Here is a 26483-nt window from a genome sequence, read left to right as displayed (position 1 = left end):
AATAATCAGGTAAGATAAATATCTCCAGCCCCCATCCTATCTATATTCTTTAAGGATGGATGGATTCTGTCCTTACATAGGGACTGACTTCCTGCCGCATTGCTGGAGCTTCTTGCTCTCCACCATTTCTCCTCACATCTTTTCCTTTTGTTCCTATATCCTTCACACTTCTCTCTCAGGCTGCCCAAGAAACTCAAAATTCCCCTCTGCTTTTGTCTTTTCTTTCTAGACTTCTCATATCCACAAAGGTTCAAGATAGTTTCCTCAACTAAAAGTCATCTCTTCTGATGTATGAATTATGCTATTCCCTTAGTATGTGAAAGCTGTTCAGTCAAATATGGTTTTAAACAAAAATTTTTTCCCTTTCAATGACATTAGAATTCACATACACCAATGGCCAGAAATTTTATTAGCTTGTTATTTACTCTTACAAAGTGCTAAATAACAACAAAAAAATTAAGAAATTTTAAAATACTAGCCTTTAATTCAGAAAGTATCTTCAGTTTTAGATGCCATCTTCTCTCAAATCTAACAGTACAAGTTTCAAAATTCTTAAAAACAACGTACAAGCACTCACAGAGGAAACAAAAAAGTAGTGCCTGATGTTTCCAAATAACCGACTGTCTTAAAAATATTTTTCCTTGACCAGTTGTAACTCTATTTGGCACACTTACCACAAACTACTAAGTGGATTTGTACACAAAGACCTCCACTAGACCCTATAAAATAAAATTCCAGAACAGTCACAATTTCTACCTTCTAAAGCAGACAGTCCAAATTCAAACAAACTGTACATGTATTTACAGTTACAAGCATAGGAAAAAAATCTACTTTCTATTATACACTGGCTATGAGCACAGATATGAGTAGGAGTCACAAGAAGTTTCATGCAAGAGGAAGGTGCATTCTATAATAAGAGAAGGCTTTGGAGCTATGTAGACACACTGATGTCCTCTCTCAATTAGTTCTCCTCACAACCTTAAGAAGGAAAAACAAACAGCCCCAATGGGATAACTAACATATGAGGAGACAAGTTTAGGGAGGTCACAGGTTCTTTGACTAGGGTATATAACAGCAGAATCGGGATTTGATGACAGACACGTTTAATCCCAAAACCTGTGCATTCCCAGAGTTAACATAGAAGATACATATACTTATCAAAATAATAAAAATCACTCCCATTATTACACACCTGATGGGTATATAAAAGTAAGCCTCAACTTATACAGAAATAAACAAAACAAAACAAAACAAAACCCTGAAAGTTTTTACCCCAACAGAATCACTAATACAGGAGAAGTATAAAATTTGGAAAATCTCTAACTCTGTTATTTTCATATGGCAGACACAATCTCAAATCTAAGTTTAATGCGAGACTCACCTCTATGTTGGGATAGTCTGGATTCTTAAAAAACTGAATATATCCTAATCCAATCTCTAGGGAACAACTAGCAATCTGAAATCCATGGCTCGCCCTGGGCCTAGACCAAACTAAACCGTAATATTTCCAAACCTCCAAAGGTTCATGTATCTTCTGCCCTGGCATGCATATGGCCAGGCATATGGACTTTTATTGAACTTTATTATCTATATTTGTTACTTGTTTCATCAGTAATTCTCAACTTGTTTCTAAATCAAAGGCTTCAATAAAACAGTAAACTATATTCAAATCCTTGTTTTGAATACTTACATGAAAATGTAACAACTAAATATTTGAAAAAAGAAGACAAAGACTTTATAAAGATTCTTTTATACAGAAAGACAATCAAGGTGGGGATGGGGGTAGGGAGAAAGGAAAAGGTTGGCTTTGGCTACCACCAGTCTATAACCTATCTCAAAGTATCTGTCTGCACTGACCAAAATGTATTTAAGTAAAACCATATTTTCTAGTATAATTCATTTAATGGGTTAAAAAGAAAACTAACACAATCTGTGGTGAAGTTACAGACTTAACAAAATAACACAGAAAGAACTTCTCATCTTGCGTTTTCAACACTGGGTCATCTTGATATGTATCAAAAAAAAAAAAAGGTGTTTGATTTTTGTTTCTACATTATTTTAAAAACAAGCTTAAATACAAGGACAATTTACATAGCACTTGGTACATGATGCAATGTACGATAAAACTTATGTGTTGTTAAAATAGTGTTGGAAAACAGTTTAAAAGACCAAGAGAGAGATAAAGGCAGAGGAAAAACAAAACCATGCAGTGAATTATGAATCACTATATGTTCTTTTCTTCATATTCTTTTTTCTCTATTTTAGAAGTTAACCTTACTTCACAAATGTTTGCCTAAACCAATGTTCACACCTTCACACAAAATATCATTACACAAAAATTTTTAATATTTTTATACATTAGAGTGAACGCTATTTATTCTCAAAATTCTCTTAGCCTAATTCTTCCATGGGAAACCAAATTCTTTATCTGTAGCCAAGTTCTTTTTTGAAGCAAACCAACTAACTCAGTAAAGGGCTTAAACAGGATATAATACTAATACAATTTCTTACAGTTGTTTTATGTGTCAAGAATCAATAATGCCAAAGTAAGTGCATTTACAATGGTAATACCTTAAGATTTTTCTACACTTTAAAATCTTATTATATAATAGGCTTAAGTTTCTACATTTACACTCATTTAACTTAAGTTCTGTTGACATTTAAGTTCACAGAAATTGAAATAACGTTTAGTTACTAAGTACTATAAATAATAATACACAATGCTGATGAATACACATAAATTCTCATCCTTGTGTCAACTAGTTAAATATCTATATAGTAGTTCTGTAAAATCTTAACTGTAATTTATCATTAGGCTATCTAACTTTTAAAACAATAAAACCAACCTTATATTACAGAGATGCAAAGCATTTATTACCTACATTAAAAAGCAACTGATTAATTTCTAAACCCATTATTCCCATGTGAATCTTTACAATACAGTGAAGAAAATGTGGGAAGACAGAAAATAATGCATGAAATACCATCAGGCAAATAGTTTATCATTTATTCAATTCACACAACAAATACTTACTGAATATCTACTGTGCACCAAGCATAATGCTAGATGCCAGAGATATAAAGGAGAGTTAAGACAGACAACATGGTCCCTATGTTCACAGTAATTAATCTTATAAGGAGATAGATCTTGATCAGATAATCCTATGATTGAATACATTAAAAACAAACTGATATTAATGCTGTATGAAAAGGATCATAGCTGTATGAAAGTATTTAATACAGGAAACTGTTCCAAAGTAAGGGTTCAGCGAAGACTCCAGACAGAATAGAAGGGTTTCAAGCTGGGAACTGAAAGCTGAGAAAAATTAACAAGGACATGGAGATAAAAACAACCAGATAAAGACCCAGTAGTGGGAAGGAGCACAATACATTCCAGAAAGAGAAAGGACAGTGTGGCTAGATGCAGAGACCAAGAAAGGGAGTGATATAATAAGAAGCCAAAAAGGAGAGGGGCCAGATCATAGAAGAATTCAGGTCATTTAGGATTTTAGTTTTTATCCTAGTCTACTTTTCACTTTTGGAGTGAAAAATGTCTGTTTCTAATATAAGTTCTACTTGTGCAACATTTTTACAGGTAATGGAAACTTCACAAATAATTGTTTGAAGAATAAGCTAGAGTGGTCTTAAGTTACCTGAGGCAAAAATAGCTTTCTGTTTTTTTAATTAAATTCATTTGAAGATCATACAAGTGGGGGAAAAAAATCACCACCCGCTGAAAATAAATGACTTGTATCTAAAAAGTTGAGATGTTTTGCTCTGAGCTTTCTTCTGCTTCTACAGATTATTTTACTTTTAAAGTATAGTGGTCAAACTGAAAATAATATAAAAAGGGATCAATATCAAAAGACTATAATAGGAAACATTCCTTTCCAATTTTTATAAGCCTACTGAATTCCATCCTGTTATAAATACCATGTTCCTAACTATTCAGTCATTTTAAATTGTGGCCTGTCTTCCAACCAACAACATCAAATATTTAATAAAATAATGCAGTTAATATAGCTTAAAAATCTGCGGCAAAGCCCACCTCATCATAGTTATTAGAATTTTTTAATTTGTTTTACCATATGGTCCCTTACCCCTCTCCATATAATATTCAGCAACATAATTATATTCTTATTTCCTCATTCCTGGTGATTAATAAACATACTAACATTCAAAAAATAGTTACTGCTAATTTACTAAGGATAAAAATACTGGACTATGCACTGGGATTGAAATATGATTAAGATACTCTTTCTTTGATGATTTCTGAATATCAATATTCAACCTAGGACATAGGTAAAATATAACAAAATTCAAAACCCACATTGAAATAAGATCTCAATGTGATGGAGAGACTCAGCAATTTGGACTTAACTTATATTTCTTTGGTCAGCCATCACCTCTTATGAAAATCATTTAAAAGTAGAAATTAGTTTAAGAGAACAAAAGAGGCTGAGCTTCTAAGTTAACCAAAAGAAACAAAGTTTACACACATGCCCCTAGTCAACCCAAATATCTCAAAATATTTCTACACACCTCAAAAAATGGAAACTCAGACTTACAAAGACTTCACAGTTCAGATTTTCCTAGTTAAGTGTTTTCAAATGACCTATAAATCAGATTTGAATATTACATATAAGATATGAAATATGAAGTTTCTAAGTGACCCTTTTAATATTTTGTCATACCTGAATAAAACAGTTTTATAGTTTCCACTTAACTCACCTTCATCATTTATTATATTTTTCATCCCTTACTGTTCCATATAAACATTAAAAGTATATTCACAGTCAATCTAAACTTACAGCTATAGCTATTTTCTCTGATACCAACCAGTAAGAGAAAATTAGCGTAAGCATGGCAAAGTCATGCTTCTCTGAGTGGTATTCTAATAGAACCTCAGCGTGGAAAGTAGCAAAAGAGAACAGAACACATAACAAGTAAACCTGAGAAATGAACTTCTGTCCCTACAAAGAAGCAATGCCATCCTTCTATCATATCCATCCATCCATTGATATATCTGTATCTATCTTTGCCTTTCTACTATATCCTAGGACTACATTTTAGTGATTGTATGTATTTGTACAGGCACTATACTTTAAATGAGGTATTCCCATTTAACGCATGTGGAGGGAGGAGGAATGGGGAAAGAGGAAGAGAAAGATTCAAAATGCCAGTCAAAACTTAAAGAGAAAGAACTCTTTGGCTACTTTTGGAGGATTTCAGGAAACCAACTCAATCCGAAAGCTGGTAAATAAAAGGAAATCTAGCATTTATTCTGCCTTTTCTGTATAAACTGTACTGCATGAAAACAAAAAAAGTTGATAAGGAAAAGTTTTTACAGAAGTCCAACTAATAAACGAAGGAGGAATGATAAAATTAGGATAACACTATTCTGCAACCCCTAATAAAATAATGGATCAATCATCAATGGCTGCTAAATTCATGAGGGAAAAAGTTGATAGGGAACTTTACAAAGAATGGATTAGACCGACAGTAACTGAACCTAGCGATCAGTCTTATCACCACAGAGAGCGATCACCAGACATCATGCAAAAAGAAGGTACAATAATCTATAAAGTATTCTTTCAAAAAGAATTAAACCCAAGTCTGATCAGGCCTCTGAATTTAACTACCAGCTCATAAGAAACATAGGGGGACGGAGGAACACGCTAAATGACACAACAAAGATGCAATGAGCAAAATCCAAAATGTGAAAAATTCTGTAAGACAAATAACTTACTTTATTCAACAGATAAATTACAAGAGGGAAAAAGGACAGAAAGAGAAGAAACTATAGATTAAAAGAGACGTAAGAAATACATCAGTATGTGAACCTTGTTTATTAGATCTTGACTCAAGCAAACCAACTGTACAAAAAAGCAAGACTCTTTATTAGACAATGAGAAAAATGTGAATACTAATTGGACATTTAATTACATTAAAGAATTAATTTTCTGATGTGAGAGTGCTGTGGTTATATTAAAACAAAAAAGTGTCCCTACCTTTTTAGAGATGCATGCATAGGCACACATACATATATTTACAGATAAAGTTGATAAGATATACAGGAATTGCTTTGAAACAGTCTGGCAGAAAGGTGCAGGGAGCACTGATATACATGAAATAAAACTGACCATCATTAACTGTTGAAACTGGGTGGTGGGCACAGAAAGGTTCATTACAGTATTCTATTTTTATATATGTTTTTAAATGCTCATTTTAAAGTTTGAAAAAAAATAAAGAAAAAAGAATTGTCCATTGTAGACTGTAACCTCTGAGGTATACTTATGTAACATACTGATTGAGCCCACCTACACATGAGGCACTATTCCAGTTGCTAGAGACACAGATACAATAGAGAGACAAGCATTTTAAAATTCCCTACAACACAGCAACTGACAAATGAAATAGAATTATTACAGAATTGCTAACACAAAGGAAGAAGTAATTAGAAGCATATAATTCCAGAGATTTACTAATAGTAGTTGACAAATATAAACATGAACGATAAGCAAATGGGGTTTTTTTTGGTAATCACCTCCCATTCTTTCCTCTGCTGATCCCTAGTTCTCCAATATTAAGAAAGTAGTAAATCAAAATAAAAATATTATCTACTTGCTTCCTCTTTTCTGCACATTGATTTTTATATTATTTGGCAATTTTTGGTTTCCTTTTGTTAAGACAGCTTAAAATTAAAATTATGACAAATACATCTGGCTACTACTCCTCTCGTTATTATTTAACTTTGTTACAATAAAATAACAAGAAGCATTTAATTAAAGTAAAAGAAAACTGAGCAAAGTTAAGAAAAAAACTTATTAAACAGTAGCTTGAGAACGTTCCATGTAATCATGAAGATCAAGGCCATGACACATGGCCTTCTATAAAAACATAGGTAATAATGATAAACTACTAAATTTAAAATTGGCATGTTGTGCTAGCCCAATAAATACTATTCCTTTCCTACAGATCAGAAACTATATGACAGAATTATAAACAGACTTCTTTTAAAACTTAGTTTGAAATCTCATACTTAAAAGATTAAACTATTATAAGTATCAATACCTATTTATATACATATACATTTATAAGCAGTGGCTTAAACACTTTGAAATAAAATATAAAAATATAACTTTACAATTGTCCTTTATCATTTTTTAAAGATTTATATTTTTAAAGGGTCTTTCAAACTAATAAAATACTAAAACTCTCTTGACTAGTATTTTAGTGTAATTGAGCACTGGGTAGGTAATGCTGCAAGAAAGCACTATGAAATATATATATAACACAAAGAAATTAACAGATATTAATTATAGAATGAGTCATTCTATTTCATGAAAAAAAGAAGAGACCAGTCACCAATTTCCAGGTCACAATAGAGAGGAGCAAGTAACATTAGATGGAAATAAGACATTGTTTAATAGAAACACAATTTTGAGTACACCACCTAGTTCTTCATGAAGAACTTTCAAGTTCAAAAAAATATGAAGGAAAGAAACGAAATACAGAGAGCAGTTGTAAACCACTGTAAAGCTCATATTGGGAGAAAGGATTAAATACACAGACTCTTGTTAGGGAATAACAATGTGAGGTGTTACTCAATGTATCGTCTCTGATTAGGCAGAAATATTTTGGGCTGTGGTTATCTCTGAAAATATCCAACTCCGAATTCTCTAACAACCTAGTTCAACCCTACACTCCCACATGCTGAATATTCAAATAGAAGCAACCAACATAAAGGCCAAGCCTCCACACAGAGGTGAGCAGAACACTGGGCAATGCAGCCTGGGTATCACTATTGCTTTTTCAATTATTCTGGCAGCAACAGAAATCTACCTCTATTTCAGGAGGCAAAATTTGTTAAAGATGATCATCAGGTATTGCATCCTTAGAAAACTGACCACCTACAATAGCAATGAAGAAAGAAAATCAGATGAATGAAGCACAAGTGAAAGAGAGATTCACTTGCCACAAAAAGTGGAGCTGAAGTATTCAATATCAGTTTCTCATAAACTAAAGAATAAATAACAGACCCAACCATGAAGAGGCATATGGCCCTAGTTCAGTCAAGGCCCAGAAATCTGTCCTTTTGATTTATATTCTTTTCATTACACAGCACTACCTTCTCTCAATGATGTCTTAATTAGCCCATTATTAAAACAACTGCATTTACTGAAGACACTGGGCAAGCAGGTCAGATGTGTACATCCCAATCAGCTTGTTCAGTGACCCCAATAGAATCTGGGATAGAGCCACTACCCCATTTGCCCAAGGTCACACATTTTTCCAGGCAGAGTTAGCTCTAAAAGAACTCACAGGCTTTGCTTTCCCAGAAAAACAAAATTCTCTCTAAAGCCCAAACACTCAGATAAGCATGTTCTCTTCACAGACACCAAAGTCTAATTTGGCTGCTGTTTCCCACAGATTTTGTCCATAGGAATTCCATGCTAGTCTTCTTGTTCTGGGTCCATAGTATACTCTACAGGTCCACCAATCTAAGACCACAACCTGCGAAATTAGAATGTCCTCAGTCCCTTTCATAAAACTATCTTTCTTTCGAAACATTTATGTATCCTAAAAAGCACCCTGTTTCTTCTTAAATTTCACATTCAGACTATTAACACCAATGAGTGTTCATTCAAAGATAACATATTAAACTTCTATTAAATCTATTATGTAGTTTTTATAACTCTTTCCATATACCTTTTCAATACTTAACAGTTCATTTATATGCTAACACATATATTTTCTGTCAAACTATCTAGAGTCTCATCAAACCATAAAAACTTTGAGTAAATTTTACCATACAAATACTTTACCAATAGCACATCATACAAAATATATACTCTTCTTTAAATTATGTGAAATGTTATTTGGTTTTTCTCTATTCTTCCTAATATACTATCTTTCAACTGTATCCAATCCTGAAAATAACTTGAAGAAATGCAATATATATGAACCAAATCAAAACAAACTCAAAAGGCCATCTCACTAAAGCAACATATCCTTAATATCATTTGCTCCAACAACTACTGCAGAATAGTTTTTTAAAAGTATCTATAAAATAGTACCATAACATAAATGTGGTATACCTCCAAATATGAATTATGTTAAAATAATTTCTTAAGTTTAAATAACACAGAGTAGATTGCTAAAAGCAATTAAATGACAACCAATTATTTCATATAGCAAAAGTGACATCTATTTATTAAATGCCAGGTATTCAATTCTATCAACAATTGTCCTGCAGAAGTCATAAATAAATGAGAACAGTATCTACCTGAAAAATGTTCTGAGAAACTTACCATCATTTTGGCTCTTGCCCTTCATCTCCTCTTTCCATGACGGGATGGTGTTCAAGGGAACATAGTCCCTTAGGTATTCTTTGCGTCTCTCCTCTACGGTCATCTTCAGCAAACGTTCTTGCAAAATAAAAGCAGAATCTCCATTTGTATTTAACTTTTAAGTTCAGAAATTATTTTACAATTTAAATATTAACCACGTTAAACTAACCAAAGAATTGGTGTGGGCCTGAAGAATACCAAAATCAAATCTAATGACTCCGTATTTGAGTGTTAAAAGGTGTCAAATTAATACTATATTAGTAGGGGGAAAAATAAGATTTAAGCCTGATGAGGAAGACATTCTTGTGATAGTCCAAGAAAGAAGTAAACTCTTTCAAACATCTACTGACAGTCTGCTATGTGCCAGGTGATATGTTTATACACTGCAGGTACAAAGGTGACCTTTAACTTTGAGGAGTTCACAAGACAAAAGAGGATACGGATAAGATAAAAAATAATAGCTACATAAATATAATACAAAATCCTAAGACAAATAAGTACAAATGCTAACAGCACAAGAAAAGCAGCCACCAAGATATTTCCTTAATTCTACAATGCCATCAACAATAAAAGTGCCCTTTCAATTAATAATACCATTGTGGAGGTGATATAAACAATACTTTAAGTATAAATCTTGATTATAAGATTAAAACATCTTAAACACTTAGAAGTAACAATAGTTGATGTTGTTTATAAAGAACGCACTGTGTGCCAGGTACTTCACATGTATAATTTTATTAAAATAATCTTCCCAGCACTCAGCAAAACTGATAGTATTATTATCCTGATTTTGTAGATAGGGAAATGAAGCACATCAAAGTTCAGTAGTCTGTCCAAAGCAAGAGAGCTTTCCATTAAAATCCACTCAGATATCTCCATTAGTAAAAAACTATAGCCTATACCGTTAGCCACTACACTGTACTACCTTCTCAAGAAAAGCTCCCCAAAGGAGGTGACATGTATGCTCGTTCCTGAAGGACAGGTAGAATTCTGCCATGAAGAGGTAAGAAATAAGGATATTTCAGACTAGTAGAGCAATGTAAACAAAGATAAGGAGATACGAATAGTTTAATGAAGCTGCAAGATATGTTATGAGGAGGGAAAGTGGCCACAGAATTGAAAAGTAACTAGAAACATAAATTAAAACAAAAATGTACAGGAATCTGTATACTATGCCGAGCCGTTTAATCTTATTCTATAAAGTACACCACTAATATTCAAAGTTAACTATTCATATCCTAGAAGGTACATAAAACGATCCACTAGGATACTGGGGAAAAAAACTAAAAAATTCTATTTATTTCTAACCTAAGGAAATAAATTAGGTTTATTTACAAATAAATTAAGATTTTCTAATATTCAATATATAAACTGACACTGGCAACCTCACTCATTCTGTATGTCAGCTGTCATGTATCATGTATTTACCAAAGGTCGCCACAATGTAGAGCAATTGACAGTCATACTCTCACTCTCCAATTCTCTTTCAGCATATTACAAAGTACTGTAGTTTAGATGAATGGATTTAAGGACAGTATCTAGTTTTAGGTAATCTAACCCTCATAAAATAATCACTTTAAAAGATTCTTTCACAGAAATAAACTGCAGAAAGTATTAATGTAAGCTCAAGTGAAATAATCACTTTAAAAGATTCTTTCACAGAAATAAACTGCAGAAAGTATTAAGGCAAGCACAAGTGAAAAAATGTTGGGCAACCAACATTTCTCCCTGCTCCTAGAACTGGCTTTCCTTCAGCCACAATAGGAGATCAAAAAAAAAGATTTTCATCGGATGTGATATATTCAAATCACAATACTACAATACTCAACACTATATTGAATTTAAGATGCCTAGGCCATTCAAGTTGAAAACAAGAATCTGGAACTCAGGAAAGATCTAGCCTAGAGATTTGGAAATTATAACCTAAAATTCTAGGCCTACAGGAAATTCATTGGGGAGGGTAAGACAGGGGACCAAACCTCAAACAAACAACATTTAGGGAGTGAACACAAAGAGGAAAAAAAATGAAATAAAACTTAGATGTCACTGAGGGTACAAGGTGAATCAGGGTCCCATTGATGTGGAAACCAGCAGAGAAAAGAGTTTTAATGAGGAGAAAAGGGGAAATCTTGTCAATTGCTACAGGAAGATCAGAAAGAATGAAAATTAATAAGCCATTGCTTTTTATCAACTGGGTCAAGAACAACACTGGAAAGAGAACAAAATGGTTAACAGAGCTGTGTGGATTCTAACACCAAATCATGTAAATCTATGTGATCTTGTATTACTTAATCTCTCTATGGCTCAGTTTCTTTTTCAGGTAGTTGGTAGGTATTACTCCCAACTTACAGATGAGGCAACTAAGACAGAGAGGTTGAATAACTTACCTAAGGTTCCACAGCTAGTAAGCAGTACAACTAGGATTCAAACCCAGGCAAATGGTGTTCTAAGCTCTTGACCTTAAAATACACTACCTCACAGGGTTGTTGTGAGAATTAAATGAGATAATCCAAGTAAGTTACTTAAAATAGTGCTGGGCACACAAACAGGACTCAAATAGTAACTATTTTTATATTAGTACCATCATCATTGTTATTACTGAATGATTTTAGGAACATTAGTTTCCTTGGAGCATAACTTGAGATCCAGGAGATTTTAAGGGACTGAGGAAAAGAAGGAAAGTGAGAACAGCAACTCCAAGGTGAAGCCCTGTGGAAGGAAGGCTACCTTCCTTGATCGTTGTTATAGGATGAGGAGAGGAACCCAAAGACACTGAGAAACTAAACATACCCAAAAGAGAATAAATGATAGTACAAGATATCAAATAATACAGATGAGATAAAGGGCACAAGCAGAGGGGTTAATCCTTAGAAACAAAGATGAAAAGTGCTTCCTCTAAAAAAGGAAGAAAGCTGAAAGAACAACAGACATGTAAAGAAACAAAAGAGACTACGGAGGAAAATGTTAGGGCTGTTCATGTTATATGACATGTATTTTCTCCATGAATTAAAAGGCAATGTCATCTGTTTTGTATAGGAACTTAAGGTCTTGATGAAATAGGAAACTTGAAGGGAATGGCAAATTTGAAATAATCACACAGAGGAGGAAAAGTGATGACTAGTGTTTACCAAAGCACTACTAAAAAAGCTCAGATCACTAATATGGAAATACGGCAATATCAACGATCAGGATGAAAGATATTACGGAGCAACTTGTACTTTCAGTAAGTGTCAGAAGTACATATGGGAATGCAACCTGGCCTCTGTCATTCCATTTACTTAAAAGTTTAAGTGTGGACACTTAGGAAAAAAACAAGATAAATAATAAGACAATAAGGTAAAACACTGAGATAATTTAACTTTCAGTACTTGAAATGATAATACACATTGAGTGGTTTTGAATTAGGGCACAAAATATTAAATCAACACCGTTTATTTAACCTATGTGGACTTGAGAATTCCTTAGTTATTTAAACGATGAAACATACTGGGGGGCACAGTCATATATATAGTTTCTTCAACTTTACACAAAACTTTTCCTTAAAGAATGTTTCACCTTTGCAGATGTACTTATTAGATGGTATACTGAGTTAAAATATGTTTACAGAATGCCTTGACATTTCAATGAGGTGGGTAAGCCTTCCTTTAGATTTAAATAACAGTTACAAAAATATGATACCACCCTCGCCAGTACAATTCAGGAAAAGGTCACGCTTTCCATCAGCTTCTTAATACTAACTACTGTCCTGGAAATCCTCACCTCCTTCTTGATGGTATAACATATGTATATATATATGTTTATTGAAGTATAGTTGATTTACAATATTATACTTTACTAAATATTCCAAAAATAGATATCCTGATAAGACGCTGACACTCTAAAAAGTCTTCAAGTCACAATAACTTTCTCTTTCAATGCAAAAATAGGTTAGTTTTGGACAAGAGAAAAATTTACTTTGTTAACTGCCTTCTTTAATTGTGCATTTGCTTCTCTGTTTAGATAATATTAATTTGGTAATATTTTCCCCTATTATTAGAAGTAAAAGAAGAAAAAAAAAATCAAGACATTAAAGTTTTAAAAATGCTTGCTTATGAAAGTCCAACAGTGTAGATGTTAAATGAAGGAACCATTACAACATTGTTACTTTAGGAACATTATTATGACAGAAAAATATAATAGTTCTTAAGTAATCGCTATAATTTCATCAATTATTCATGTATTGAAAACAATCTCCATGTTTTCCACTATTTTGCCTTCATTATTATCAATAATACAAACCTAACATTTCAAGATCATCAATAAAAATGGGCATAAAAGATTTTTCAGTGCTTACGAGGTGAATCCTTGCTGAAACTCAAATAACTTCTATTGCGAAAACAAAGCAAAACTATTTTACGCTACTTTATATATCAGCCTATTATTCTCAACAGCATTTGTTTTGCGACACCAAAATTTAGTTCTATGTATGTCCATAATCATTAAAACATAATTAAATGGCATACAGTCTGTCAACATTTAAAGACCATTTTAATTGGGTCATTCAGTTATACTATGTTAAATCTTCCCAGTAGTTAATGTGAAAAAAAGTCCCTCCTCATCCCCCTCCTCATGCATTGTTTTAAGTAGGCCCCTACATAAAGGATTTTTTTTCCCATATTCATTCCCTTTCTTTCATCCACTGTTTGGCCTTATTTATAAAGAATAGCAGTTGCAATAAGAATCCACAGATTTTAAAGAACTATTATCAAGGAAATTAACTTTCACTCTAGTCGCCCCTTTATCCTTGTTCTATAAAAAAGATGAGATACTTAGGAGAGATTTGCACTTCCCTCACTGGACCTCACTCCTGATACACAGCAGTAGCAGTGCGAATACATTTTACTACATTTCTGTACAATCAGCTGCTAAAGAATTTTTTTAAAAAAAGAAAAAAAAAGGAAAGATAAAAGGAAGTAAGGAAGGAAGGAAGGAGAAAGAAGAAAGAAAGAAAGAAAAGAAAAGAAAAGAAAAAACTACAGAGACTCAAGTTTTACCTTGGAATATTACCTAACTATGATGCCAGAGAAAAACAGGGAGGGAGATGGAGAAAAGAGGGTTGGGTCGCACACCTCTGTGTCTCATCGACATCAGCGTCACCGTCAACCTGGCTGATCTGGATAAGCTTTGATCTGCAGGAAACTCAGGGATGGGCTCATTCACAGAGAGCGACATCAGTCTCACACTCTTACTCGGAGCAACTTCAGACTATGAATGGGGATGGAATCTAGAGGAAGTCACTGCAGAGAAAAGCCCATTCTCTGACTGCACTTAGCCTCGCGGACAAGACCCGCTCGTTTTAGGTTCCCCCAGAGACCCAGGTTCCAAAAGTCACACTGCGGCGCAGAAGCAGGGGCCCTGGCTAAACACCCGAAGGTGGTGACGCCCAGCCAGCGGATGGGCAGGAGACAGGGGACAGAGGCGAGGGGTGAACGTCTGAGGCTCGGCGGGCGCGGAGCAGCAGCGGCAGCTGCAGCCAGGGTGCCAGCTGGCGGGCACGTATCCGCGGGACACCCGGGCCGGGAGTCCGAAAGTCCAGGCTGGGGTCCGGGGACAGAGTGCGGGGGCCTGAACAAGTTGTACGGAGCCCGCGGGCCGCCGCGCGGCGGGCCGCGCCGCTAGCGGGGCGAAGGTGACCGGGCGCGGCGGGCGGCAGAGAGGGGCGTGCGCCCACACGTGGGCTAGCGGCAGGTACCCGGGGGCGGCGCGTGCACGCCGGCGTGCGCGCGCGTACGCGCGTGTGTACACACGGACCCGCCAGGGAGGCGGCGCCAGGGAGGCGGCACCGGCCAGCCGGGCGCGAGGCGGGAGCGGGGCGGAGGGCGCCGCGGCACACACAGCCCTGACTCCCGTCCCCACCCCACCCCACCCCACCCCCGCCCCCCGGGACTCGACGGGTCGGTTACCTTTCTCCTCTCTCCACACCTTTTTCTTCTTGTTGCTGGGGTACATGTTGCTGTGGGGGTGGCTGGCTTTAAGCTGCAAGTTCCCCAGGCTCACGGGCAAACAGGGTGTATGCGGAGTAGGAGGGGTGGGAGGGGGCGCTCGGGAAGGAAAAAGTGGAAGAGACTCCGGGTCCCGCGCCGCTCGTCGCTCTCCAGTCGCCGCCCTCCTCCCTCAGCACGCACTCGGTTCCGGCTGCCACCCGCCTCAGCCCCGCGGCCGCCACCACAGCAGCACCTCAGAGCCTGTCAACTAGGTCACGCCTCGCGCTAACCTAACACCCGCGCAGGCCCCGCCTCCCAGCCGCTAGCCAGCGCCGCCTCCCATTGGCTGCACCGCCCGCCGCTCTCCGCGTTCCAGCTACCGCGCGCCCCGACTTCGGCCCCAGGGCGCACGCGCAGGCGCAGGCTCGGGCCCGACGCCGAGGACGTTGGGGAGCCGGAGGGGGCGGAGCCAGGGCTCGAGGGGGCTGGAGGTGGCTCACGATTGGGGCGGGGCGTGGGGCGGGGCGTGGAGAGGCCCCGCGGGAGCACCGTGAGGCGCTGGGAAAACCCGGGGGCGTGGCCTACAGGAAGGGCCAGGTGCACCAGGTGATTGCGCGCTGACTGGGAAAAGCTGCCTCAGGGCCTGGAAGAAGTGGAAGTGGGAGGAGATGTGAGTCAACACGAATTGTATACTTTCACTGTCACCGCCCCGTCTGGACGGATTTTACCGGATAATCTGAAGCTTTCCTCTTGGTGGGCAAATATAACCGAAAGAAGTGAAAGGATTAGGAAATGGTTCCAGACCGTATACAATCAGCTCCTTGACCTTGTAGTAAAAATTACGTATTTCACTCGACTCCGGTGAAGTCTGGAAAGAACAAAAGTAAACTGAACTACTTAAGGGTTTAAGAACCGGGAAGTAGTGGGCAACCAGAACCTTATACTGGAAACAGAAAGAAGTCACATCAAAGTAAGTTCAAGTGGGTGTTAACCAGAGCCCGTCATCTTATAGGTTTTATTCCCCCACCAGTTGCTTCAGTCAAGGCGCTAGTCTAAAGGGCTCGCTTGAATCTGGGCAATGCTAGTCTGCAGGTGATCTGAAAACCCGGTTCAGTTCGAGTCCACCATAGGAGTAGGGTGACCTAGAATTTAGAGAAATTTTGGTAACCCCATCCCCAAATTTATGGTGTTTCTAAATATCAGACAAGGCTGATTTGGTGGATGTGGTGAATCCACATTTATTTGACAATTGGGGTGCTGTGTTATATGTGTTGTACTTAAGCCAGGTGTGTAAGAGCAAATAATTATTTGGAACACGTTTTAATAATAAGAGGAAAAAAAGGAAGAAAGGGGGGGGCCCTTAAGAATTGTAAAGAATGAAATGTTTTGAGTAACAGGACACTCTCATGAGGATGATTAATAACATAGTAAGATAATTTTGTTAATTTTGACATTGTTTCTGCTTCTGTTTTTCTTTTAATGCTGTGAAGTACATAAAAATTTGAGAGAAATAGGGAAAGCTTCAAGAAGGAAATGACATTTGAGCTAATAATGAAAATATGCACTCATTTGTTGGCAGTGGAAATAAAAGCGGGACTCTAAGGCACATTACCAAGGTAGAATCAATAAAAATTGGTAATGAAATAGATTTTGGGAAGAGAATAAGAAAGAGAAAGAATCTAGTGTTTCATGGTATAGTTGAGGAAAATAGCAATATTAATAATATTTGGCAATACAGGAGCAGTTTCAGATTTCACGGGAAAGATATTGAGTCCTTAGTTAGAAATGCAAAATGTAAGGTGTGCGGGAAAGTGCATTATACTGGGCATCTTCTCTTCTGTTACAACAGAGAAGCTGTTTCCACCCCAACCCAGAGCCAGTCCTTCCACCTGTGCTTTCTTTCTTTTTTTTTAATAAGTTTATTTATTTATTTATTTATTTATTTATTATTTTTGGCTGCATTGGGTCTTTGTTGCTGTGCGCAGGCTTTCTCTAGTTGCGGCGAGCGGGGGCTACTCTTTGTTGCGGTGCGCAAGCTTCTCATTGCGGTTGCTTCTCGTTGCGGAGCACAGGCGCTAGGCGTGCGGGCTTCAGTAGTTGTGCCACGTGGTTCAGTAGTTGTGCCTCGCAGGCTCTAGAGCGCAGGCTCAGTAGTTGTGTTGCACGGGCTTGCGGCATGTGGGATCTTCCCGGACCAGGGCTCAAACCCGTGTGCCCTGCATTAGCAGGCAGATTCTTAACCACTGCGCCGCCAGGGAAGTCCCCCACCTGTGCTTTCTTAGAAGCACTGCACTACTGATTATCCTTTATCTCATGTTGACTCAAAGAACTGGGACCATCCATCAACTTTTAAACTTTCTCAGGTTTCTCCCATGTTAAAATAAATAAAATAAAAATAAATACAAATGCCCCCTGTGATCCCGCACTCCTACTGCTAAGGGAAGTTACTTTCCAAAGTAACTTCCTCCTTTCCAAAATGTTGTGTCAATTTTCTTGTATCCCACTTTCTGCTCTTCAGTCCACTCTAATCTGGGTTCTATCCTATACATAAACTGAAACGGCTGTTACTAAGGTAATCAATGGCCTTCATGTGATATTTAATGGACATTTTTCAATCTTCCTCTTACAAGATCTCTCAGCAGCATTTAGTAGTATTAACCTCTTATTCCTCCTGACAGCATTCTTTTCCTTTAATTTCATCAGCCTTTTGAGTTTCCTCCTGTCTGGTCATTCCTTTAGAGCCTCCTTTGTTGGCCCATCTTCCTTTTCAGCCATTACATTTTGGAGTTCATTCTTTGAATAATTTCATCCATATTCATGGCTTCAGTTATAACTATAATTCTCAACCAGGGGCAATTCTGCCTCCCTTGGGGACATTGGCAATGTCTGGAGACATTTTTGGTTGTCACACCTGAGGGAAAAATGCTACTGGCATTGAGTGAATGTAAACCTAGGATTCTGCTAAGCATCCTATGATGCACAGGACAGTCCCCTGCAATAAAGAATGTCAATACCGCTGAGGTTGGAAAATCCTGAGTTACATCAATAACTCCCAAATTTATTAACTACAGGAAAGTTTTCTTACCCCTCTGCCCTGAATCTAGAGTTATCTTGTCAAATGTGATCAGATCATTTTACTGTTGTAAATCATTCAGTGACTTTGTGGTGGACTTTACCATGGATTGAACTGAGTTCCCCCAAAATTCATATAGCCCACAATGTGCTTATATCTAGATATAGGGTCTTTAGGAGGTAATTATGGTTAACTGAGGTCATAAGGGCGGGGCCCTAATCCTGTAGGACTGTGGCCTTATAAAAAGGAGAAGAGTTCACACACTCTCTCTCTCTCTCCCCTTCCCTCTGACTCCCCCAATCTAACTCTACTGTCCCCCATCATGTAAAGACCCAGTGAGAAGGCAGCCATCTGCAAACCAGGAAGAGGGCCTTCACAAGAAGCAGACCATGCTGTACCCTGATCATGGACTTCCAGCATCCAGAACTGTGAGAAAACTAACTTCTGTTGTTTAAGCCACCCAGCGTGTGGTATTTTGTTTTGGCAGCCCAAGATGACTAACACAGTCTTATAAAAACTGAATCATTTAGGAGTGACCATCTACCAATTCTGCTTTACCTTATACCATGCTCCACCCCCACCACCCATCTCTGTTTCCAACCATAGCAGCCCTTAAAGCTTTTCAGTTCCTTGAACATATCTTATTCTCACCACATGGCCTTTTCACATGTTTATCACTATACCTAGGACATGTTTTGCTTAGTTAACCCATTCTCATTCTTCAGAGTTTAGCTGGCAAAATTCACTCCCTGGCAAAGCCCTTCCTGATTCTGACCCCACCTGACCTCTACGTACAGCTTCCTCTTCTGTGTCCTCAGTACTCATTCATTTTCCTATAAAGCACTTTTTATAGTTTTTAATTATACATTTATTTTTGTGATTATTTTATTAATATTTGCCTTTCACTCTAGACTTACAAACTCTCTGAGGACGGGAAACATATCTTGTTGCTCACTATCCACAGAAAATGCACAATGCTTGGCACATAATAAAAATTTATTGAATAAATGAAAGTTAAGTGAGCATCCGTAGAGAAATGCTGGCAAAACTAAGGGAGAGCACATGACACCAAAATGGGAGACCCTAATTTAATGCGAAGACCAAGAGAGGAACTAACAAATAAAATTAATGAACACCTCAAAGAGTATTACCATTCATCTTTAGCATATAGCAGATTTTCAACATGTAAATGAATGAGGCAGGGAGTGGTAGAAAAAGAATGAGAAGTTGTGTTCAAAAGTGTAAAAAAGTAACTGCAATTCAATTTTCAGAGAAACCAATAATATGTTTTCAAGAAGATGTTTATGGTCAGAAATGTCAGATGTCTCACAGAGATCAAGTAGGATAAGAACTGAGAAAAGATAATTGGTTTTATAGTCTATGTAAATTAGTGAAAATAAAAACAAGTAGTTGAAGAATAAGTGAGAGGCAACAAGTCAGAAGCAGTGATTAAGGAGTATTCTTTCAAGATGTTTAGAGGCTAAGGGATAAGTAGAAAAGATAGCAGTAGCAAGGATACGAGAGTCAAGGGAAAATTTTTCTAGGAGAGGTGGAATGAAGAGTTTTTAAATTAAGAAGAAGATTGGTACAAAAAGATTGAAACAGAAAGAGAGAGAGAAAAAGAGATAGAAAGAGAGAAGAGAAAAGAACAAATGTTAGATAGAGTGAAGTACCAGAGAAGGTAAATGTGGATAGAATCAAAAGTGAGAGAAGTTTGGATTTAGAATATAGGAAGTGCATTTCATCTTTTGGGATGAATTAGGAGAAAAAGAACAGATGGAGATTCAAAAATGTTTTTTTAATAAAAAGGAAGGAAGTCGAGGCAATATAGGTCAAATGGCCTCAGTTTCTGTGAAAATAGGAAGCAAAATCATCTGCTGGAAGATGCTGATAATTCTGGATCCAAATGGGGACTGGAAAAAAAGATCGGAGAATGTTTAATGGATGATATTAAGGGTTTAAATAAATTTTATTTAGATACTTTTTTAAAGTACAGAAGTTGGGACAGTTCTATTTTGAAGTCTCTTGGTGAGAGGAAAATATATTAGGGACACTGGTAGACTGAATAACGGTCCCAAAGATCTCCAGGACCTAATCTCTAGAACCTATGAATGTTACTTTATTTGGCAAGAGGAACTTTGCCAATATGACTGAGGATCTTGAGATCAGGGGATTATCTTGTATTTTGGTGGTGCCTAAATGTAATGGCAAGTGTCCTAAGTGGGAGACAGAGGGAGATTAAACCACAGAAGGGGAGAAGACAAATGATGATTGTGCACAGATTAGAGTGATGTAGCCACAAATTGAGAAATGTGGGCAGCCACTAAAAGCTGGATGATTCTAGGCAAGGAATGGATTCTCCCCTGTAGCCCCCAGAACCAATTAGATCTGCTCTTAATTTTAGTCCTGTAAGAATCCTTTTGGACTTCTGACCTCCAGAACTGTAAGACAATACATTTCTGGGGTTTTTTTCTGTTATTTTTAACCCACTAAATTTGTAGTAATTTGTCACAACAGCAATGAGAATACAGGGAGTAAACCTAAAAATTCAAGGCAATAAATACATCTGTTTCTGAAGTAATTACCTGAACACACTGTAAAAGTTGGATATATTTTAGGTATGATTTCTCTACTAGCTCAATTCTTTGGGTATTGTTAATATTGCAATGCTTTACCTAATATTCATTTTGATTTCTGGTCCTAGCCTTAAGGGTATTCATTCATAAAATGCCCATATATTTTAGGAGAGTAAAGAAGGCATTTTTAAACACCTTTTAATGAAAGTTTAATGAAGCACCCTTTTTTTAAAACATCTTTATTGGAGTATAATTGCTTTACAATGTTGTGTTAGTTTCCCTTGTATAACAAAGTGAATCAGCTATATGTATGCATATATCCCCATATCCCCTCCCTCTTGCGTCTCCCTCCCACCCTCCCTATCCCACCCCTCTAGGTGGTCACAAAGCACGGAGCTGATCTCCCTGTGGTATGCAGCTGCTTCTCACTAGCTATCTATTTTACACTTGGTAGTGTATATATGTCAATGCTACGCTCTCACTTTGTCCCAGCTTACCCTTCCCCCTCCCCGTGTCCTCAAGTCCATTCTCTACGCCTGCATCTTTATTCCTGCCCTGCCCCTAGGTTTATCAGAACCATTTTTTTTTAAGATTCCATATATATGTGTTAGCATATGGTATTTGTTTTTCTCTTTCTAAAATGTAATTGATGACTGGGATTTGTTTGTCTTGGTCCTAGTAAAATGTCAGCAGTTCCTTACCTGAACAGAGTATAAACATTTTCACCAAGATGGAGACCAAAGCAGACTTGGTCCATATGTTTCCTGTCCACCATAGCCTTGAGATCTTAGATTAAAGGATGATGTCAGGTTAGTTAATTGTGTTTTCACATAATTGCAGCTTGCATCTCTGGAGGTACCATAAAAATAAGAATTTCCAGCAACTCTGAACAGAGTTCAGAGAGCAACTCCTACCTATTTCAAGCCTACCACTTATCTCTCACCAGAGAAGTGACAAACTAGATATGGTTCCTTCCCCACAGCCTGCTCTGTCCATCAGCTGCCTTCATTCCCCATTGAAAGGAACTTCCTGGCAGCTCATTGGCCCAAGAGTAAAGAAATTGTTGCTTAGCAACCAAGTCCTGACCCCTACAGACCTAAAAAGAGGAAGCCTGTGGGCCAGCCGCCTAGTTCTGCCTGTGTTACAGTAAGAAGGAGCTGCTTAGGAGAAAATGAAGCCCTTGTCCCTGCTAATAGAGATATTGATAATTCTTGGGGTCACAATTAAACGTAAGTTTTTCTGTCCTTATGGTTCTCTATGGGGGGTTTTAGCACTAAGGGTGGAAGCTGATTAGAAAATCATATGTAACTTCACAATATTCCTAATTAACACTACTTTTGGATAACTACTTTAAAATATTCAATTAGGATAAATAGTAATGATACTCTCATTTAGGACAATATGTGGGAAGGATGTGTGTGTGTGTGTGTGTGTGTGTGAGAGAGAGAGAGACAGAGAGAAAGAGAGAGAAGGAGTGGGGTGGGGGAGATTGAGCAAATCTATGAGAAAAGGCTTGCAGTAATTTTTATAGAGTAGAGATATTTGAGACAGGTTAAGTTTTGTTAAATCTAGAATATCATGAAGATCTAGCTCTAGAACTTTAAATGAAAAGTATAGAACTCAAAGAGTGGTAAAGTGCTTTAATTTATATTCCTATAGTCTCTTATAATCTTTCCACACTAGCAATTCTACTTTCAAAGTTTCCGTGATTCCTAACTAATTACTATCTTAAAATGGAAATTATTTTCCAGTCTTGTTTCTCTGGCCGTTTAATGAGTTAATTTTTACCCAATTCTCAGATAATTTGCTCATCATGAATTTAACTTAAGGAATATTTATTTGCATTTAACCCAGGAATGCAAGGTTGGTATAACATCTGAAAGTTAGTTAATGTAACACACCACATCAATAGAACAAATGACAAAGACCACATGGTCATCTCAATTGATGCGGGAAGAGCACTTGACAAGTCAACTTCCCTTTTGTATGAAAACACTCAACAAACTAGGAATAGAAGGGAACCTGTCAACCTAATAAAAGGCATCCTCAAAAAACTGGCACCTAATATATTTAATGGTGAAAGACTGAATGCTTTCCCCCTATGGTCCACCTAAGATCAGGAACAAGACAAGGATGTCTACTCTTGCCATTCCTATTCAGCATTGTACTGGAGGTTCTAGCCAAGGCAATTAGATAAGAAAAAGAAATAAAGATTGGGAAGGGAGAAGTAAACCTATCTGTATTTACCAAAGACATGATATTATACACAGAAAATCCTAAGGTATCCATTAAAAAACTATTAAAACTGATAAATGAGTTCAGCAGGGTTGCAGGATAAAAGACTAATAGACAAAACTTGATTCTATTTCTATACCATCACAGTAAACAAACCAAAAATGAAATTAACAATTTCATTTACAATAGCATCGAAATAGATAAAGTGCTTAGAAATAAATTTAACAAAAAAGTACAGAGCTCATACTCTGAAACTGCAAAAATTGTTGAAAGAAATTAAAGAAAACTTCAATAAATGAAAATACTTCCCATGTTCATGGATTGGAAAATTTAATATTGTTAAGATGGTAATACTCTCCAATTTGATCTACAGATTCAATATAATCCCTATCAAAATCCCAGCTTGCTTCTTTGCAGAAATTAATAAAACAATCTGAAAATTAATATGGAAATGAATGTTCTTCTTGAAAAAAAAGAATAAAGTTAGAGGACTCACACTTCTCAATTTCAAAACTTACTACAGAACTACAGTAATCAAGACAGTGTGGTACTGGCATGAGGATAGACATATAGATCAATAAAAAAAATATCATTGAAAGTTCAGAAATAAATCCTCACATTTATTGTCAATAGATTTTTGGCAAGGATGCCAAAACATTGAGTTAATGGGAAGGGGAATAATAATTCTTCAACATATGGTGAGGGCATCTGGAAAGCCACCTATCTCATACTAGTTGGACACCTACCTCATGCTGTATATAGAAATTAATTCAAAATGTGTCAAAGACCTAAATATAATAGCTAAATCTTTAAAACTCTTAGAAGAAAACATAGACATAAATCTTTGTGACCCTAGATTAGGCAATGATTTCTTAGATATGCCACCAAAAGCACAAGCAAAAAAAAAACCAAACTGGATGTCATCAAAATTAAGCACTTTTATGCTTCAAAGGACATCATCAAGAAACTGAAAAGACAACCCACAGAATGGGAGAAAATGTTTGCAAATCATACATTCAATAAAGGTTTAGTATTCAGGTTATATTAATAACTCTTAGAACTCATCAAAAAAATGACAAAAAACCCAATTTTTAAATGGGCAGAGGAATTGCATAGATGCTCTTCCATAGAAGATATACAAATGACCATCAAATGCATGAAAAGACATTCAACATCATTGGTCATTAAGAAAATGCAAATCAAAACCACAATGATATATTACATCATATCTATTAGGATGCCTATAATAAAAAACAAAAAAGGAAAATAACAAGATTTGACAATGATGCAGAGAAATAGGAACGTTCACACATTGCTAGTGGGAATGTAAAATGGTACTGCCACTGTGGAAAACAGTTTGGCAGTTCCTCAAAAAGTTAAATTTAGAATTACCATATGACCCATCAATTCCACTACTAGGAACACACCCAAGAGAAATGAAAGCGTATGTCCACACTGAAAATTTGTATACAAATGTTTGTAAAAACATTATTTATTATATTTAAAAGGTGGAAACAACCTAAATAATGGATGAGTCGATAAACAAATTGTGGTGTATACATAATATGGAATTCAACCATGAAAAGGAATGAAGTACTGAAACATACTACAAGTTGGATAAACCTCAAAAACGTTATGATATGTGAAAGAAGCCAGATACAAAAGGCCACATATTATATGATTTTTATTATATGAAATATATGTGAAATATCCAGAATAGGCAAATCCATAGAGACAGAAAACAGATTAGTGGTTGCCAGTGGATGGGGGAAGAGATAATGGGGAGTTATTTAATGAATATAGAGTGAATTTCTGGGTTAAAGAAAAAGGGTTTTTTTATTTGTTTTTTATTTATTTTTTTGGCTACATTGGGTCTTCATTGCTGTGTGCAGGCTTTCTCTAGTTGCAGTGAGCGAAGGCTACTCTTTGTTGCCGTGCACGGGCTTCTCATTGCAATGGCTTCTCTTGTTGCAGAGCACGGGCTCTAGGTTCGCATGGGCTTCAGTAGTTGTGGTGCTTGGGCTCAGTAGTTGTGGCTTGCAGTAGTTGCTCCATGGCATGTGGGATCTTCCCAGACCAGGGATCCAACTCATGTTCCCCTGCATTGGCAGGTGGATTCTTAACCACTGCGTCACCAAGGAAGACCCAAGAAAAAATTCTGAAACTAAAAAGAGATGGTGGTTGTGAATGCACTAACAGTCACTTAATTGTACACTTTAAAATGGTTACTTATGTTATGAACTTCACCTCAATTTTTTAAATAGTACAATGCTTTGGAAAACAGCCTTGAAGTTCCTCAAAAGATTAAACATAGAATTACCATATGATCCAGAAATTACACCCTAGGTATATATCCAAGGGAACTGAAAACATTCCCATGCAAAAACTTGTACACAAATGGCAGCATTATTCATAGTAGCCAAAAAGTGGGAAAAAACTAATGTCCACCAGCTGATGAATAATAAATAAACTTTGTTATATCCATGCAATGGAATATTATTCAGCAAAAAAATAAATGAGGTATAATATGGATGATCATTGAAAATATTATGCTAAGCAAAAGAAACTAGACATAAAAGACCACTTATTGTGTGATTTCATACAGATGAAATGTCCAGAATAGGCAAGTCCACAGAGACAGAAAGTAGTTTGCTAGTTACCTAGAGCTGGGAGGTGTAGGGGATTTGAGGAGATTATGGCTAAGGAATTACTTTTGGGGTAATGAAAATGTTCTAAAATTAAGGTGATGGTTGCACAAATCTCTGAATATCCTAAAAGCCATTGACTTATAGGGAGAAAAAAAATATTTAATAAAAGTTACATGCCAAGAGTATGGGAAGAATATCTAAGACACAGTCCTTATCCTTGAGTAGCTTAGAGTCTAGAACAAAAAAACAAACAGGGAATAAATTGTAAAGTGTTGTAGGTATTAAAATAGAGGCATTTATAAGATGCTGTAGGGCACAAATTGGGGAGGCCAATTCTACCGGTGTGTGGAGCAGTCAGAGGGTTTCATAAAGGAAAGGACATAAACTGAATCTTGAAAGATTAATGAGTGTTCACTAAGCTGGCAAAAGAGAACGAGAACATTTCATACCAGGTAAAGGGAACAAAGACACAGAGGAATAAAAGAGCATGGTCTATAAATAAGTATGTTAGTTTGCTATGGTTTGGGATATAAGATGGAACACAGCAATTGATGAGGCTGGAGAGGTAGGCAAAGACTGTGTGATAGGCTTTGAAGTTTGGGCTTGATCCTGTGAGCAATGGGGAGTCATTTAAG

The 26483-nt window shown here is 36.8% G+C and overlaps 2 protein-coding genes across 3 annotated transcripts in view; one reads left to right on the top strand and one right to left on the bottom strand.

Moving 5' to 3' along the window:
• The window catches only part of MACROD2 (mono-ADP ribosylhydrolase 2), a 1969440-nt gene extending 1953881 nt beyond the window's left edge, over positions 1 to 15559 (bottom strand). For both annotated transcript variants that reach the window (XM_068566158.1, XM_068566159.1), the window contains exons 1-2: positions 15296 to 15559; positions 9315 to 9431 (exon numbers count right to left, since the gene is read on the bottom strand). In XM_068566158.1, the coding sequence (XP_068422259.1) occupies positions 9315 to 9431; positions 15296 to 15341 (163 nt within the window). In that variant the 5' untranslated portion in view covers positions 15342 to 15559. The remainder of the gene's footprint in view (positions 1 to 9314; positions 9432 to 15295) is intronic.
• A 540-nt stretch (positions 15560 to 16099) lies between these two features.
• SEL1L2 (SEL1L2 adaptor subunit of SYVN1 ubiquitin ligase) overlaps positions 16100 to 26483 on the top strand; it is a 123405-nt gene continuing 113021 nt past the window's right edge. Inside the window, exon 1 of the mRNA XM_068523954.1 lies at positions 16100 to 16286. The gene's annotated coding sequence lies outside the window, so the exon portion shown is untranslated. The remainder of the gene's footprint in view (positions 16287 to 26483) is intronic.

This window comes from Eschrichtius robustus, chromosome 16 (assembly GCF_028021215.1).
Source record: "Eschrichtius robustus isolate mEscRob2 chromosome 16, mEscRob2.pri, whole genome shotgun sequence".
Lineage (NCBI taxonomy): Eukaryota > Metazoa > Chordata > Mammalia > Artiodactyla > Eschrichtiidae > Eschrichtius > Eschrichtius robustus.
The sequence above is the reverse complement of the archived record's forward strand: the minus strand, read 5'-3'. Positions and strand labels throughout refer to the sequence as shown.